Source organism: Schizosaccharomyces octosporus, assembly GCF_000150505.1.
Source record: "Schizosaccharomyces octosporus yFS286 unplaced genomic scaffold supercont6.1, whole genome shotgun sequence".
Taxonomy (NCBI): domain Eukaryota; kingdom Fungi; phylum Ascomycota; class Schizosaccharomycetes; order Schizosaccharomycetales; family Schizosaccharomycetaceae; genus Schizosaccharomyces; species Schizosaccharomyces octosporus.
Genome location: NW_013185619.1, coordinates 1,789 through 19,278, shown reverse-complemented (window position 1 = coordinate 19,278; position 17,490 = coordinate 1,789). Strand labels below are relative to the sequence as shown.

At 35.3% G+C, this 17,490-nt stretch overlaps 9 protein-coding genes across 9 annotated transcripts; 4 read left to right on the top strand and 5 right to left on the bottom strand.

Annotated features, from left to right (window-relative positions):
- Positions 1–251: 251 nt before the first annotated feature.
- Positions 252–1,946, top strand: SOCG_02629 (transcription factor; the record flags this gene model as incomplete). The annotated part of the gene is made up of 1 exon (XM_013161120.1): positions 252–1,946. One exon carries the CDS (start codon positions 252–254, stop codon positions 1,944–1,946), a length of 1,695 nt encoding a protein of 564 aa, XP_013016574.1.
- A 708-nt stretch (positions 1,947–2,654) lies between these two features.
- Positions 2,655–4,999, bottom strand: SOCG_02628 (uncharacterized protein). The gene has a single exon (XM_013161119.1). The coding sequence runs from the start codon at positions 3,602–3,604 to the stop codon at positions 2,720–2,722; it is 885 nt and encodes a 294-aa protein (XP_013016573.1). The 5' UTR covers positions 3,605–4,999; the 3' UTR covers positions 2,655–2,719.
- On the bottom strand, positions 4,988–6,751 carry SOCG_02627 (versicolorin reductase). Its single transcript, XM_013161118.1, has one exon. It carries the CDS (start codon positions 6,176–6,178, stop codon positions 5,411–5,413), a length of 768 nt encoding a protein of 255 aa, XP_013016572.1. The 5' UTR covers positions 6,179–6,751; the 3' UTR covers positions 4,988–5,410.
- A 606-nt stretch (positions 6,752–7,357) lies between these two features.
- Positions 7,358–8,978, top strand: SOCG_02626 (UbiE family methyltransferase). The gene has a single exon (XM_013161117.1). It carries the CDS (start codon positions 7,927–7,929, stop codon positions 8,734–8,736), a length of 810 nt encoding a protein of 269 aa, XP_013016571.1. The 5' UTR covers positions 7,358–7,926; the 3' UTR covers positions 8,737–8,978.
- SOCG_02625 (2-dehydropantoate 2-reductase) lies at positions 8,733–10,592 on the bottom strand. The gene has a single exon (XM_013161116.1). The coding sequence runs from the start codon at positions 10,171–10,173 to the stop codon at positions 9,133–9,135; it is 1,041 nt and encodes a 346-aa protein (XP_013016570.1). The 5' UTR covers positions 10,174–10,592; the 3' UTR covers positions 8,733–9,132.
- On the bottom strand, positions 10,569–11,669 carry SOCG_02624 (short-chain type dehydrogenase/reductase; the record flags this gene model as incomplete). The annotated part of the gene is made up of 1 exon (XM_013161115.1): positions 10,569–11,669. A coding segment is annotated over one exon (791 nt), but the record flags the coding sequence as incomplete, so codon positions are not given.
- A 1,466-nt stretch (positions 11,670–13,135) lies between these two features.
- Positions 13,136–14,479, top strand: SOCG_02623 (iron/ascorbate oxidoreductase). The gene is made up of 2 exons (XM_013161114.1): positions 13,136–13,912; positions 13,979–14,479. Exons 1-2 carry the CDS (start codon positions 13,233–13,235, stop codon positions 14,187–14,189), a joined length of 891 nt encoding a protein of 296 aa, XP_013016568.1. The 5' UTR covers positions 13,136–13,232; the 3' UTR covers positions 14,190–14,479.
- Positions 14,480–15,182: 703 nt separating this feature from the next.
- On the top strand, positions 15,183–15,341 carry SOCG_02622 (uncharacterized protein; the record flags this gene model as incomplete). The annotated part of the gene is made up of 1 exon (XM_013161113.1): positions 15,183–15,341. The coding sequence occupies one exon, from the start codon at positions 15,183–15,185 to the stop codon at positions 15,339–15,341; it is 159 nt and encodes a 52-aa protein (XP_013016567.1).
- A 563-nt stretch (positions 15,342–15,904) lies between these two features.
- SOCG_02621 (versicolorin reductase) lies at positions 15,905–16,936 on the bottom strand. The gene has a single exon (XM_013161112.1). The coding sequence runs from the start codon at positions 16,844–16,846 to the stop codon at positions 16,061–16,063; it is 786 nt and encodes a 261-aa protein (XP_013016566.1). The 5' UTR covers positions 16,847–16,936; the 3' UTR covers positions 15,905–16,060.
- Between the last annotated feature and the right edge of the window lie 554 nt (positions 16,937–17,490).

The following is a 17,490-nucleotide window of genomic DNA, read 5'->3' as shown; positions in this document are numbered from 1 at the left end:
ATGAAATTTAGTGAATACGATATATCTACTTTAAAACTTTTAGCTATTGCTTTCGTATTACTTGGTTTAGAATATACAAAGTACACGCTATGCTAAAAGATTTGTTCTATGTAAATCAAACCAGGCTGAGGCTGGGAAAACTGGAATGAGTGAGAGGAAGACGTTTTACGGATTGAACGATTATATAGAGTACAACATGTTCTTTAATCAGTAAATACAACCAGAATTTGAAGAAAAAAGTTGAGTCTGTTATGTCTACAAAAGTTGTTAAACCTTCACATAAGAAGCCTCAAGTCAAGGCCTGTCTCAAGTGCAGACTTCGAAAGGTGAAATGCAATCGACAGTATCCTTGTTCTCGATGCAATGAGAGTAATGATACATGTATATACGGAGAGAACATCGTGAGTCAATCGGACGATTTGAGCACTCCTCATCATATAATTCCTGTTGGTACGGATGACAGAGAAGAAACAAGACCAGTAGGGGTGGAACCTTCAACATCAAACCATATTGGAATAGAACGCAGAAAATGGGCCTTTGTTGATTGGAGAAAGCTTGTTGAATTATCGCAACTAAAAACAAAGGGTCCCTTTTTAAAAGATGCCGAGTCCTCTTTAATTGAGCATCTCCGAAAAAACCCTTCTATATTGGGTATTCTAGAGCAATTACGGGACCTCCTCCCTCCTCTGGGAATATGCAAGACTTTAATTCAGCGATATTTCAGTAGGGTTGAACAGGTCAGCTGTATATTCGATAAAGCACAAGTGGAAAAATGTATTTTTGATTTGGAAAATACAAACAAAATTCCGGAAACTACACTTATCACGTTGTTAGCCATTATATCTGTGATGTTACCACTCGGTGAACCGCCTATGGAAGTTGACAATTATGTTGCATCCACAGGAAAAAATGTTAATAACATTTGCTCCGAAATTGACTCAAAAATAAACAATTTTTTGCAGGACGAAGACGTAAATCGCCTATGGAAGACCAACGACAGAATTCGGCTTCACGCATTACGAGCGCAGCGAATGTCTCGAACGGAGTTTCGAAAGCTTAATACCGATACTTGTATTGCTGTTCATATTTGTTGTTTTAAAAATCCTATTTTTCAAAGGATGCATTCGGATACTGGATCAGAAGCAAAGCTTTGGTTGACGGTTTGCGAAATTGATGCATTAGATTGCGTTTTAAACTATTGTCCACCATGGATCCAACACGATGTTTTTTCGATTTTGACACCACTAAAAAGCTATTATCCCAACGATAGTATTTATGAATTTCATTGCATACTGAGCAAACTATTAGTATGTGGGTTAGACGTGTACAAAACAGTACATTCTTCAACTGCTGTCGAGTTTATAGATGTAATTCCTCATTTTGAGACAAAGCTATCGTTAATTCTAATGGATATTGAATCGAATTCTTCTTCTGATGATACTAGCGCCATTTTTCGAGGTTTATTTCTGAAAGTTCTTTTCTGGGTTGTTCGAAAAAATTTGTATCAATATTATATTACTGTCTCTCCTGCATCTGTGCCCAATTATGAGAAGCTTCTTCAAAATCTAACACAGACATTGAAGCAATTGACTCGCATTATAACCAACTCCATAAACATTTTTGAAGAGTACGGTTGGCTAAATTGTATGCTAGTACAGGCGATTCATTCTTTTTATCTTTTACGCATATGTTCAGATAAGGGATATAGTTTAGAGGATAACATTTTTAATTCTGTGTCAGCTATTCAAGCAATTATCAAAAGGACGAACTATTCACACAGATTATGGAAAAAGATGTATGATCTTTTGCAAGTATTAATCGGCGGTGTTGTGTCTAATTCAGAGTTGGAAGAGAATGCGTTTGAGCAAAATGATGAAACCCTTTTTGATATGTTTGCCGATATTTTTGATTCTAATTTCAACTTTATAGTTCCCTCGGGTCTGTAAATACTACAGAAAGACAAGTGTACATGTGCTATTTGATTTAACGTTTATCTACTCTTTATTTATCCTATTAGAGTTTTGTGCTTATAAACAAGTCGTAATGTTCTGCTATATTCAAAGATATTCACTTCTGTAAGTTTTTTGATTCCCTCAGTATTGGTTATATTGAGAAATAACATTTCTACTTGCTGGGATGTTCAAAGCAAAGATAGGCATTAGTCAAGGATGGCATTGCATTTCTAAATTCAGTTACTCACTTTAATTTTTAAGAAAAACTCTGAAAAGGCTATTTGGAATAATCAATAGGTTGTCAGTATGATAATCTCCATTGGAGTACTGAAGTGACTCACTGTAGAAATTCGCTTTGAAGACTCTTATAGAAAATAAAGTGATTCAGCCTATTGTGCTTCGCTTTAATACCTAACAATACTGAGAGTGCATTTTATTTACATTCTCTTTGACACTGTTTTGTTATAAGCAGGTCTATTTATAATAACGGTTCCCATTCGTGAAGACTCAAGAAAAAAGTGTTATAAGGTTTTATAATCATCCGTACTGCTTACTTTCACCTGTTTATTTGCTTACTTTGTATAGACAACAAGTTCGATATCCCAAGCCAACATCAGACTTATGAGTAATGAGTGCTGTGCTGTATATGATGTTGAACCATGTTTCTGTTTTACAAGAAAGTCTGAAATGCTAAAAGCAACGTTAGCTTTATATATTTTATTTTATTAAAAAAGAGTGTTGATAAAGAGAAATTTTTGCGTAAATCATTATATACAAGTTAATAAAGCTAAGGTAAGTAAAGTAAATTGGAAAACAAGTGACTTGTCAGCGGTTATGATAGATGATGCAGAAGAAGAAGAAGAGGAAGATGAACCAGAGGAAGCACTTTTCGAAGAAGAAGGTGATGCTGAAACGTCAATTTTCGTGATGTTGACAGATTTCGATTTTGAAATTGTCTTTAATTTGGGTGATATGTATGAAGAATCATCGGTGCGTCGACCGTTTTTCTCAACTTGGTCGTAAATCGTGCTTATTAACTTGTCCACACTATCAAAGGCCCCTCCTTTGCCGCTCTGTAAACAAGTTTTCGCATCGCTACAGCCGCCGAGAGTTTTATTTGTAAATCGTAAATTAAACTCACAGCTTTTGTTACCATGACATTCATACAAGAAACTTTCATCCACAATAGTCGAATGGTTTTCACTCTTCTTTGTACTATTGTGAACATACTCAAAAGTGATATTTGGGGTAAGCATATAACGGAACCCAGTGGTATAATCCTTCGACGAAGCTTTTACCGGATGGGAAGAGTCATTGATGCTTAGAGTAAAGCGATTCGTAGGACTTGACATTTGAAAGCATCTTGGGTCATTTCCTTTAAAGCATGTTGGAAGCGTTTTATTCAAATTGAGACATGTTACGCTATCGTCTTTTGCTGGAACGGCCAATACTGAGGACACATTTTCAAGGTATGAGTAAGCTCCCTTTCCATCCGTGACAGGAGGATTTGCGATGAAGGAGACGTTTCCACTGCATTCTGGATCATAAGGGAAAACTTGAATGTACAATGGATAGTTGGCTCTTTCAGGATCCGTAGCAAGAGTGTTCTTAATAAAGTAAGTGGTGAATGCGATTAACGATAGTAGCTTCATGTTTGGGGTATATATTAATGAGGCGTCAAAAAGATCAAATATGTGCAAAGCAATTAAAAAGGAGGCGATTAATTAAAAAGAAAGGCACTTAATAGACAATTCGGAATATAATTTGAGGAAGAAGATATATTAAATAAATGCGTCAAATCATGTCCATTACAGGAAACTTGTTGAACGCATAAAGGTTCTTTCTATCACACACAATGTAGCTTAGCCTCAAAACGCACCGCCTTGTACATCAGTTGTTAGAAAGCGACCAGCCCTGTTTCGAACCCTTAGATCAGATTATCATTTATTGTCCGCTCCCGCCCATGCGTAAACTGCTTCGCCTCACTGAAAGAACTTCCTCTTTAGCTAGCCATTCAATCCTTTATTGGATATTTTTTCGTTACGACTTGTTTGATTGTATGAGAGCATTTTATACAACGAAAGAAAAGAAAGAGGCTTTTTCTGATTCCAGCCTACTATCTCATTCTTTTTGATTAGAAGTTGCAATGCGTCTTTCAATTTGATGCTGCTAGTTTACGAAACTTGTTCATTTAGGTGATTTGAAAGAGTTTCTGTCTAACATTCTTTGAATATACAGACTTCATCTAGTTTGTTGACATCTCGGAGACCACCTGTCAGCTGTATAGTTGTGAGTAAACTGTTAAGCATAGTTTCTATTTAATATACTTCGTAAAGACTTTATACCGTGGTTGTGTGTGTGTTCAAGTTCATACAATGCGTCTGCTAGAATTAGTTACGCTCGAGCGTTGTAAAGGAAATAGAAATGCGGAATCTGGCTAAGTAGCTAGGAAACCTACGAATACAGTAAACAAATTAAGATATGGTTTCTCCAAAGTATAAATTATGAATAACACTGCCTTTGTAAGAAAACGAAAAACCAGAATATGTGAAGAAGTTTGGTAATGATGTTATTTCATTAGGTTGCACGGTACCGTCGTACCTAACAAATTAATGAACGAAGGTGTGCCTGTTTACACAGATTGTGCCGCCCGAAAATACTCATGGAACTCGACATGGGTTACATTGCCAGCAATTTTTTTTTGGTTTCACTTCTTTTGATTTAGCATGTAGCAACAGTATCAACAAGCGTTGCTCTGCTACATCCGTTTTATTATAAAACACCGGTCGGGTTGTTGGATCAAACCAGAGTTTCGTTTGTTTCAAGTTGATCTGTGGACGAAGTCAATATATGCAAATGCAATATAGGTCATGAACGGACAATAACCAATCTCCAATTAAATCGATTGATAAGATCGTTTCAGAGAATCTTCATTTATAACAACTCGCATAGTAATAATACTTGCGTTCGAAGCATTTATCTCGAGACCTGCATCTGTCGACATTGTATTACTTTGGATGGTACAATGATTTTTTTTTTCAACTGTGTTATTTGAACTATAGAACAAACTACGCAAATAGCTTTATTATACTTTTGATTTAGCTCGTTTTACTGGGTTGATGGCTTATAAACTTGCGGAAAATCACCTTTCATTGAAAAAAAAAAGAACAAAAGGATAAAAAATTCAGAGGAACATTGTGTTTATCGTCTCATAGCCTTTTATTTATCAACTTGGTTGCCTTGGAATATTTACTCATCAGAATCACAACATTTTTTTTTTATATTCTAAGCTCGAAAGCATCTTCGTGAAAAGTATTCATTTCAGTATTTTATTTAATTATGATTCTTCAAACTAAACATTCATAGAACAATCAAAGCCAACCATGTAATAGCGCATTAGACCATTGGCTACTTCCATCAATTGCGTCTCCGTGAGCACCCATACACGAAACATAATACTAATACATCTCGTATCCTCCAGAAGCTGAGATTACCTGTCCAGTAACCCATCGTCCATTTTCTTCAACAAGGAATCCAACGATACCTGCTATGTCGTCAGGGATTGCGTTTCGTTGTTCATAAGGAGTGGCTTGTGCTTGGACTTTTACAAGCTCACTGTCTAATGATTTCAACATATCTGTGGTAACAGGTCCTGGATTGACTTGATTCACCGTGTGTCCTTGAGGACCTAATTCAGAGGCCCAACATCTTGTGAAGCCTTCGATAGCTGCCTTGCTTCCACAATATAGAGGATATTGAGCAAAAGCTTTTCTTCCGGCAATACTTCCAATGTTGATAATTCTACCACCCTTATCTTTGGGGAGATGAGGTGCCACGCTTTCCGTCATAAAGAAAACGGCTCGAACGTTTAAATCGAATATAGCGTTAAACTGATCTAACGTCGTCGTTCCAATTGGCTTTGGTTCGTCTAGATAGCCAGCATTGTTAATGAGGATATGAATAGTAGGACCAAAAGCTTTGACAGTAGTCTCAACGATATGTTTAGCACTTGCAATATCACGCAAGTCAGCTTGAATACTGATGGCGTCTGCTGAAGTACCAAATCCTTTGATCTTATTCACTAATTTCTGGGTTGATTCTTTGCTACTCTCAGAGGTATAAGTAATGGCAACCTTGGCACCACGGTTTGCCAATGTTTCAGCGATTGCTGCTCCGATACCTTTCGAGCCTCCTGTAACGATGGCAACTTTGTTTTCAAGGGACATTTCTCTAACAGTAATTTTACGATGAATGAATGTTTGCTTGACACCAAATATAAGTTATTGTATTAGTAATCATTTCCACCAATCGTATATCATATGTTCAATTAGTCACCCAAAGTTGTTTTCTCTAAACATTGAACATTTCAAGTGTTTGTTAACTTTCAGCCGTAAAGGTAGTACAATTTTTGATTTTTTAAAGACAGCTCTTTATGACTTAAGATGCGCTGACAGCATTTCGTAAAACTTTTAAGTCGGACTAAATCGTTCAATCAGTCTGGTTGGCATGCAACGCAACATCAATGATGATTATAACTTGAATCTTTTGCGTTTTGTTTGGGAAAAATATGCTCATCTAATGAAAGGTGGTTCAACTTGCACTGACATTCCATGATGTTACATTATAATAACATATTTGGTATTTATGATTTGGTTGGTTTAGTTTTTGTTTTTTTAATTGCGTATATTTGATTTCTGTACCATAATCAAAGCTTCAATACACTAAAGATAGCAAAACATTCTTTTCAATAAATTCAACAATACGAGTCACTTATACCGTGATGTTATAAAAAATTATAGACTTCTATCTAAATTTGGCAAATCTTCTGTGACAGGAACATCAGAAAGAAATGCGGTTTGTGTGAATAAGCTTCGCTATCCAAGTTGACGGTTCGTCTTACGCGAACTACCTCGTTGCAGATTCAGTTTGCTTCTTAAGTTGTTATAAAGGATTATTAGGCAAAGGAAAGCACATCGCATGTTGGCTGTAGTATATCTTAACCAGTTGACATAACCTGTGGAAAAATAAATTTCCTTTGCATTTATTTCTTACGCCTTAACATTCTAAAAATCCGTGCTTTAATTATCACACACCTTATGTTGATAACTGTTTACCATGTATGTAATAATAGCAGAACATTATGGTATTTCTTTAAACTTTTAACTGTCTTTCAAATCTTGTATCTTATTTTTGTCACTGTAATTTACACTCAGCATCCATAATTGAAAAATCATTATTCTTTAAAATGCTGAAAAAAGTAATAATTTAACTACTCGAGTAAATAAAACGACATTGGATTTGATGACTTTTCAGTTCCATGCTAAAACGAGTCGTCAAAAGTTTTTTTGATTCGATATATATGAATAAAATTATAATAACGGTTAGCTATTCAAAGTAAACGAGGAGTTACTAAGAAAGCGCTCTGTAACGCTAACTTCCTCATTCCAAATGTGGATATTGAGAGTACCTAAACACCACTTTAAAAGAAAGTGAACTGAATTAATAAATTTACGGAACCTATAAAAATCCCTAAATACAAAAACTGAACATACCACTGGTTCTTGTTCACTTCTGTTTACATTAAGCGTGATGGGAACCATTACAGTTTGTTGGTTTCTTTCTCTATGATATCCACTTTGAATGGGTACCTTCACGTTAAATAACTATTGTCATATCGACTTCAAAACTAAATATAAATAAAACAGTTTACAAACCAAAAACATACTCCCTATAACTTTATGAAATATGTTTATTTACTTTCATGTTAACGGTCTACAAAAATTTCGCATCCTATGTTCATTTCACTGCTTCTTCATCACCCTAATGGAAGCAATTCGGAAGTAAAACGATCCGAGATATAGAAACCATCTTCAGCTAGAAGTGTTCTGACAAACGTCATAATCAACAGCTTAGTATATAAAGTAGGTCTATGTCTTGCTAAATAAACGGTCGCTTTATTATAGGAAAACGAAACATGGGAACTGAACAAGATTATTATTCAAAAGGATTTGATAAAAATATCTCCAACACTCATGCTTGGAGAACGGCTGAGAACAGTTGTGCTTACTTACTTAAACATCTAAAACGCACTGACAAAATACTAGACGTAGGATGCGGACCTGGTACCATAACCACGGACCTGGCACGATATGTCCCCAATGGAGAGGTTATAGGGGTTGAACCCATACAAGAATTCGTAGATCAAGGAAACGCTAAAAGCTCAGAATTAAATCTTCGAAACTGCCATTTTCAATTTGCTAGCGGAGATAATCTTCCATTTGAGGATAATACATTTGACGTTGTCCATGCCCATCAAGTGTTAATACATATTGCAAACCGAGTAGATGTGTTAAAAGAAATGAGACGAGTGGCCAAACCTGGTGGTCTTATTTGTAGTAAAGACGCTGATCTTGAAACCGCTCAGGTGTATCCAGCAAATATCTGCGAAGTGTTACGATTTCAATTTCTCGCAAAATCAGAACATTCATCAACACATCCACAAGCTGGAAGACATCTTCGACAGTGGGCTATTGAGTCTGGGTTTAGTTCTAAAGACATTTTATCAAGTGGCTCTCTTTGGTTTATTGCAAATGAAGAAGACCGCAAACTGTTTGCAGAGATGTACAAAGAGCGTGCTCTACATTCGACTGAATCGATCGTTCCTTCTAATGCCGAAGAAGACTTGAAAAAACGACATGAAATAGCACAAGCTTGGGATGAGTTTATGAAAAACCCTTCCTGTTGCTACTACTTGATGCATGGTGAAATTGTCTGTAAGAAATAAACGTTTTGGTTTACTACTGTTATTATTATTATTGTTACTGCTATCTACGGAATCCCTCGAAGTCGCCGAAAAGTATTTTAAACCCAAGGTGTGTTGGAAGAAACAGTAATATATAATCAGATTATAAAGCTGTTTTAAATTTGCGCACTCTTGTGCTGTGCTCTATAAAAGAGTACTATTGATAACAGTACAGATCAAGAGTCTTCCATTTCTATCTCATCGCATCAAAACTATATTCGGCATTATTTTTTTTAAAAAAAAAAGTAAAATAATATTCGCCATAATTAATAAACCCACAAAAATCAAATGCGTTGTTGTAGTCGTAAATGTAATCCTTTGTCAAAAATAATCCTTTATGACATAGGATTCCATAAGGGATTTTGTAAATGTATATATTCAAAGACGTCTTTGATTAATTGTGGTTCTGGCTTTAACCATTAAAGTTATTGTCTTGTTCACGGTAGCTTCACAATCAAACTCCTTAGCTAACTTGACAATCCATCCATTCAGCGAATCGATCTCTGTCTCTCTTTTTTTGAGTGTGTCAAGTCTCATAGAAGTGCTGTTTCTAGCATTTTCCACAAAACCAAGGTATAGAACTAGATCAAATAAATTCGGCACGCTCAAAATATTTTTAGCCTTTTCACTATTTGCTAAAATATTGTTAGATTTAAACAAGACATCAACACATTCAGTAATTATTGCATGAAAAAGTAATTTCACTTCGGCAATGTTAGATAGTTCGTAGTTCACGCAATCAAGGATAGCACTTGTGGAGTTCATGCAACAATTAACCATAAACTTTTGACACTGGTAAATGAGTAAATTAAGATATTCCAAGTAGCTCCCGTTAGCCATTTCTGCATCTAACAAATTTTGCACCATAGCACAAGGTCCAACTGCATCAGGGACTGACGAATCTTTAACAGTTCTAGGTACTTTGGCAATTTTTAAAGCTCCAAAACACTTATGACAATACCAAAATTTTTCTTTAAATGAAACGGAATGCGAAGTAACTCCCTGATAAAGATTAGGTCGTGTATATGGATTGTCCCAAACGGTCTTATTTAAAGCTTCAATAATGCCAAATCCGTTATGAACAAACAAAATGTTCGAATGCTTATTTAGAAAAGGAAGATAATCACGCATTGCTGTTTCCGTCTCAGTCGTCTTCGTCGTCACTATTAAGTTGTCTATGGCATCTACATTAAGTTCCGATGAACATGTGGCTTTAACTTTATGTCGAACTAAATCCTGTCTATTGTCAAGCACCCTTTCAAGTGTTAAGTGCGAGCCGTTTTCTCTAAATTGTCCAAGTCTTTCCTTGTTTCGTAATAGCAAAACAACCTTGTCTTTGAAGTACGGTAAACTCATCAACTCGCAAGCCAAAAAGGTCCCAATACTTCCGACTCCTAAAATATAAATAGTACCATCCATCAACCTAACTAAAGTCAGAAAACTCCCGCTTCACAAACTTTTTTACCTAGACTTTCGTATACTAAATAAGTGCTTATCGATAATTTGGATGTGACTGTCATGTCACTAATCTTGGACAGATGAAGTGTTTAGCTTATCAAGCCAAATTGTTTTGTTTTAAAAATATACACGGAAGCGAATTGAATAATAAAGAAATATTCACATGTTGCTTGCGGATCGTCAGTATGTTCTCTATCTGCGAATTATCCTTAATGCTTAATAAATACTTCGTTTACTATGAGTTTATAACTAACCTGTCTAGCGTGGTGTTAATGTTGTAAAGAGACCACTACGAGAGTAGTGTACGTGAGTCTGCTCACTGAAATATGACAAACAAAGGTATAAAAAGGAATTACTAGATGTTATTGAATGTATAAAGAAGCTATAGGGTTTTTTCTCCATCAATATGCTAGTTGGAACTTTTGTATAGGTCATAAATTTATTCACATTTGAATACAAATTATATACACTTTAAAACCAGAGGGTGTCTATTTTATTTCATCCAAAAACAAGCCATATTTCTTTATAAACAACCTTGGTTGATTCTTGTTACTCTTTCCAACAATAGGCGATATATATACACAAGATATCATGTTTAGTTTATGAGTCGATCATTAGAAGAGGATCGAGGTATTAATTATAATGATACTTATGAGGTAATGCAAATTAATACATTTGTAATCCACCAGAGGCAGATATCGTTTGCCCAGTAACCCATCTACTGTTTTCTTCGGCAAGGAAAGCGACGATATCGGCAATGTCTTGAGGCTGTGCAAAACGATTCTCTAAAGGAGTTATTTTTTTTACTGCTTCTTCATCAAATTCAGACTTTTTTATCATATCCGTATCTACTGCTCCTGGATTGACTTGATTGACCGTGTGACCATGTGGGCCTAATTCAGCAGCCCAGCACCTCGTAAACCCTTCAAGTGCTGCTTTACTTGCAGCATAAACAGATTGTCCAACGTATCCCATTCTTCCCATGATACTTCCAATATTAATAATTCTCCCCCCACTACTACTCTCTTCTTTCTTGGGAAGATAACCAACCACGGCTTCTGCCATAAATAGGACGGCTCTAACGTTTACATCAAAAACTTGATGATAGTCTTCCTTGGTAATAGTTCCTAACGTCTTTAATTCCAAAAATCCAGCATTGTTGACGAGTATATGAATAGTAGGACCAAAAGCTTTGACAGTAGTCTCAACGATATGTTTAGCACTTGCAAGATCACGCAAGTCAGCTTGAATACTGATGGCGTCTGCTGAAGTACCGAATCTTTTGATCTTATTCACTAATTTCTGGGTTGATTCTTTGCTACTCTCAGAAGTAAAAGTGATGGCAACCTTGGCACCACGGCTTGCTAATGTCTCAGCGATTCCTGCTCCGATACCTCTGGAGCCTCCTGTAACGATGGCAACTTTGTTTTCAAGAGAAAGACTGTTATTAGACATAGTAGTACTGTTGAAGAAGGGATAGAACTGAAGATGCATGGGTTATACAAACAGATTAAGGTTACTTGAGTTGTTGTTACCTTGATGCACATCGTTTAAACTCGGTGAGAATCGTATGTGTTTTTTATTCAATGGGATCTTTTTCACTTGAATTCGAATTTTTTGATTTATTTTATCTTCACTTGTAGAAGTCGTTAAAAAAGAGTGCACGTTCGATGCAACATATGAAGAGCAAGTAGGTGCTTAAGGTCCTATGATTTTTCTCAATTTCTATACCAAAACAGTACTAATTTGAAATTTGAGTACCTTTTACATGCGTTCACGGATGATCGACTCATAAACAGTAATGCTCTTTATAATGGATAAAAAATTACAAAATATAAGAACAAAAACCGTTTACTCTCATAAAGTTCTCTTGTTCCCATCAGGTGTACCAGGAATTTTGTAAATCATATACCAATAAATTACAATTAGTCATGAACGAATATATAAAATTGAATGCTAGTCAAATGGACTTGTAAACTTTAAATAAAGAAAGAATAAATTAAATAAAGAACCATACGTTTTTTTTTAGTAATAATCATCCTTCTTGCTTGTATCTCACTTTAATATCTTAAAACAGACATACACTCTTCGTTAGTGCTACTAGTGTACCACATATGTAACTGAAGGACTACAACATTTCTTGATTTATGCAACATAAGGATACAGAATTTATGTCAGTTTTGGCCCTCTGGTATTATATTCACATGAGCTATCGAATCGCAGCTCTTTAAAATGTTCCTTCCAAGCTCATTTAATCATTCAAATCGAGGGACGTTGGACTGAATCCAACAGTTTCATACTCTCTCGTTAAAAAAAAAAACTTGAGCTACATTATATATAAAATAAAAAACAATGGATTTGAGATTCCAGACTTGACATAAAATCTCTTATATATAAAAGATTATCAGATTTAAACTTTGTCAGAGATGGACTCTCTCGTTTAGACATAAAAAAATTCAGTGGTAAATAACGGTCACTTTACTGGAAAATGCACTTTAAGTTAGATACTTTTTGTACTATTTGAATGAACAGTAATTAGTTTCAAGGGATCTGATTCACTAAATAGTTTATGTAGAGCGTATTTAGTTAGAACAGTCAAATCTTCCAATCTGGGAATTTGACTGAGAGCTAGAAGTATAATCATATAGTATTCTGTTCTTAGTAAGACTACTAATAATCTCAATTTTAGACTTTTATAATTGAAAATTGCACAAATCGGATTTTTTCCCATTTTAATGAGTTACTTAACAATACAATGATATTATCGTATCGGACTACTAGTAATATCGTATAACAGTTATGACAATTTAACAAAGTTCTAAATAACAAGCGAGACAAGTACATACATTATGAAATAATTACGTATGTTTATAACTTTTAGTTAAAGGGAGTCTAATGGGCATATAAAGTATTACCGTTCTATTTATTTTTTAACATACAACAAAGAATCTTTCGTCTTATAACATTTAAATTTCATTCATTTTAGGATCTTATTATATTAATTGCTGTACCTAGGCCACATGGAAACGTTACACTTACCCTTAATAGATTTGTCAGAACAAGATACAAGATTTCTCAGTATGGAGGTGGTCAATTCTTGTAAAGAATGGGGGTTCTTTTTGGTGAAAAACCACGGAATTGATATGGAACAAATGGAGGGCGTTTTCAAAATCAGCGATGAGTTTTTTAGTTTACCAATTGAGGAAAAGGAAAAATTCAAGTATAAAGGAGGAGAATTACAAGCAGGATATTCAAAACGTATGGGTGAAAAGCTGTATTCAGATGATTCATCTACTGGAGCCACGAAGGAGTATTATGACCTGTCAAGATTTCCTCACTCAAATCCACAAGTTATTAGCCCACCCATCCGTAAATTCTTACCAGAAATGACATTATTTCAGAAACAATGCTATAATCTTTCGCTGAAACTTCTTGATCTAATCGCTCTTGGATTTCAACTACCAAGTGATTTCTTCAGCAAATATCACAGTTCTACTGAGGATTTTATTCGTCTCATAAAGTACAGTGTTCCTGATGGAATTGAACACAAAAAGGACGATGTGGATACTAATTGTCACTTTAATTATGGAACAATTACCCTACTTTTTCAAAGAAAACATGGATTTTTACAAATCAAACCTCCGGAAGTGGATACTATACCTGATTGGGTCAGGGTTACGATTAATAAGGATGTTATTTCGTAAGAAAAAGAAGCCTAGCTTATGTTTTTTTTTTTTCCTTATTATTAACAACCTTTATACTTTAGAGTGAATATTGCAGATATGTTACCTTTTATAACTAATGGTAAGCTTAAAAGCAGCATTCATCAGATAAAGCTGGATCCCCAAATGAGATCAGGACAGTTAATTGCTTATTCTGCAATACCTGACTTGGATTATCCTATTCAGATCGACAAGGACACAAAGACTACCGTGCGTGAATATAAAGAAAAAAGGTTGAACAACAGTAAATGTTAGGATGATGTACCTTTCAATCAAAAAAAAAGCTACGATTATTGCTAGTCATTCATAGTTTACGATATTAATCTACAGCACTGATCAAACCCCTTGATGTTTGGGAATGAAATTATATTTCCTTTGTCTCATCATCTTCTTTATTTATAGAGAGTCGCTGTTTATATATCATCTTGAAAAGATTTACACGACTTACAAAAATTCACTGTTAACTTAAAAAAGCATCGCTTGAGTTATGATAACAGAAGCTTAGACTACCAAAAAAAAGAATCAATGAATTTTCGTTATGGGTGACACTTGTGATTAGGGTTATTTCAAAAGAAAACAATGTTGATTTATGCATAAAAGCATGCAATATTATCGGTATGAGTACAAACCCATCTAATACATATGCGCTAACTGGCGTATTGGGAAAAAAAAATTGTTTTAAGGTTGCTTCAAAGAAGACAATTGGTATAATCTTTAAAAATATAGATTGAGAAGGGATTAATGACATCTCCTTCATACATATATTGACACGATGAAGGACTCATTGTGAACGTTCAATTTCTCATGAAATGTGCTTTGTGTTTAGGCATCTCAGAAACAATATAACAAGATTTCAATTTATCATGTCCGTCTGTGCTATCATTATTATTTATTCTCCACATTATGTCGGCCTTCGTGATCACCATATAGATAAGTCCTAAGCGAAACCAATCTTTGGAGTTAGTAAAATACTACAGCTGGTGAGTGTTGAGATTGAGATAAAGGAAATTAGCCGCTTGGATGACTTCGAGGGTGAAATGGGTCGCATTTTTGAAGTTTTACAACTTATATCACTTCTGCTTTTAGAGGCTTTCTCGAAATGTACTTTTTCTTATTGTTTAAAAATTTTTTTGGCTAGTTTTGTTACTGCATGCTGTTTGAAAATCGAAGGATCTAGTGTTCCTTTATTAATAATGCTCATGATAACTTGACTCTCCTGAGGTCAACGAAAATGGCTATCTTGATTTTATGAGTTTGTCTACGCTCAAAGATTTGAAAAGCTGGTTGATGAAAACAGTACCTGGATCTAAGCCATTTGACTATCACGGATTCCTTTACTGGGATCTATGTGGCCAACCTAACATCAAACGACAATTTGTAATTGATGCCGGCATGGAATCTTTTTGAAGTAATATCTCAGAAAGGTGAATGTATTATATTTAGGCCCAATACCCAACTTCAACGGCCGTCAACAGTCCGGCTCTAGTTCATATCGATCTGGATGTTTTGCGCGAGTCATCTGGACATTTAACGATTTACCCGTTTTCAGGTGGTTTGCTTGAATACCTAAGTACGCTTTACTAGGTTATTTATTGAATCTGATCCATAGAAATTAATTACTATTCATTCATAGAGAACAAAAGTATTCGGCTATAAACATAATCCAATGAAATTGGCAATCATTTTTCCACTTAATTGTTTATTTTCTTAATGAGAGAAAGTCCATCAGTGACATGTATTAGTTCATTATTTATTTCAATTGGATTTTGTGAAGTGATGTAGAAGGCAAACCAAAAACTGAAAATAATTGAATAATGCTTTCGATTCGTGAAATTGTTTAGTGATAACCAGACATGAGTAAACATTTTGAGTCAATTCGTAATTCTTAGATACGCCGACAAGGATAAGAAGCCGCTTAGCAAAAGCAACACCGCATTTGATCACTACAATACTTATACGATTACTGTCAGTTTTAAATTCAACAACACGAAGTAAAACGCGATATCAATCAGCTCTTGCTCTAATATGTAATTATTTCTAGCATAAATAAGTTAAATGAATCACTAACAAGAAATGACTACGCGGGGTCTTTCGTTGGGCGAAAACTAAAAATGGATCTACGGAAACTAATACATTTGTAATCCACCAGAGGCCGAAATTGTTTGTCCAGTGATCCAACGGCTTCTATCTTCGGCAAGAAAACTAACGATTTCAGCGATATCAGAAGGCGTAGCAACGCGATTTTCAAAGGGTGTCATTTTGGTGAATGCCTCTCCTCCACCATATTGTTTGAGCATATCCGTGTCCACTGCTCCTGGGTTGACTTGATTCACCGTGTGTCCTTGAGGGCCTAACTCTGATGCCCAACATCTCGTAAAGCCTTCAAGAGCCGCCTTACTTGCAGCGTAGATGGAGTTTCCCGACAAACCAATTCTTCCACCAATGCTTCCGAAATTGATAATTCTACCTCCACAGCCGTCTTTTTCTTTCTTGGGAAGATGACCAACCACGGCTTCTGACATGAACAAGACAGCCCTAACGTTCACATCAAAGATATAGTTGTAATCTTCTAATTTCAACGTTCCAAGCGTTCCTAATTTAGAGCATCCCGCGTTATTAACAAGAATATGGATGGTGGGACCAAAAGCTTTGACAGTAGTCTCAACGATATGTTCAGCACTTGCAACATCACGCAAGTCAGCTTGAATACTGATGGCGTCTGCTGAAGTACCAAATCCTTTGATCTTATTCACTAATTTCTGGGTTGATTCTTTGCTACTCTCAGAGGTATAAGTAATGGCAACCTTGGCACCACGGCTTGCCAATGTCTCAGCGATTCCTGCTCCGATACCTCTGGAGCCTCCTGTAACGATGGCGACTTTGTTTTCAAGAGGAAGATTGTTGCTTGTCATTTTTTAAGAAATATAAAAGAAAGAAAGTGTATACACCGGTTCTTAAATTTCGTTTATGTTTGTTAAAATCAGCAAGCTACTTAGTGTTAGTATTAGGACGCAATTGTCACTGACGTCATCTTACTAATCAGAATATCATCTTAATGATTAGTACGGTATCGTTAGAGCTCGTCTTTAAGGAGGACTTCCATTGCTTTCGAAAACGTACAGAAGACAGGGACTCTTATTTATTTGTCTTCTGTAAGAGATAAATATTAGCAGAAAATAGGATCGCATATCAATGAAAGAAAACATATAAAACACTTAAAGATGAAGAATTTGAATAAACAGTTTGCAATGTACATCTAAAATTTCGTAGTTTTAACTTAAGTTACCAGATTTTATTTTATTGAGTTTCTTCAGTTCTACTGATCTTGAAACCAGCTCAACAAAACCACACTTCTCATATTCTTTTTGTCTTTTCTTTGTGTGAGCAGGCTTCAATATTAAGTGGGAATAAGTAGGATAAATCTCATCGAAATATATGTATACTGTTCAGATGGTGACCACTGTAAGCAAGGAATAACAACGATGTATGAAATTGATAAAAGCATCAAAATTGGAATAAAAAAAAATTATCTATTTTATGCTTTTTTTTACTACAG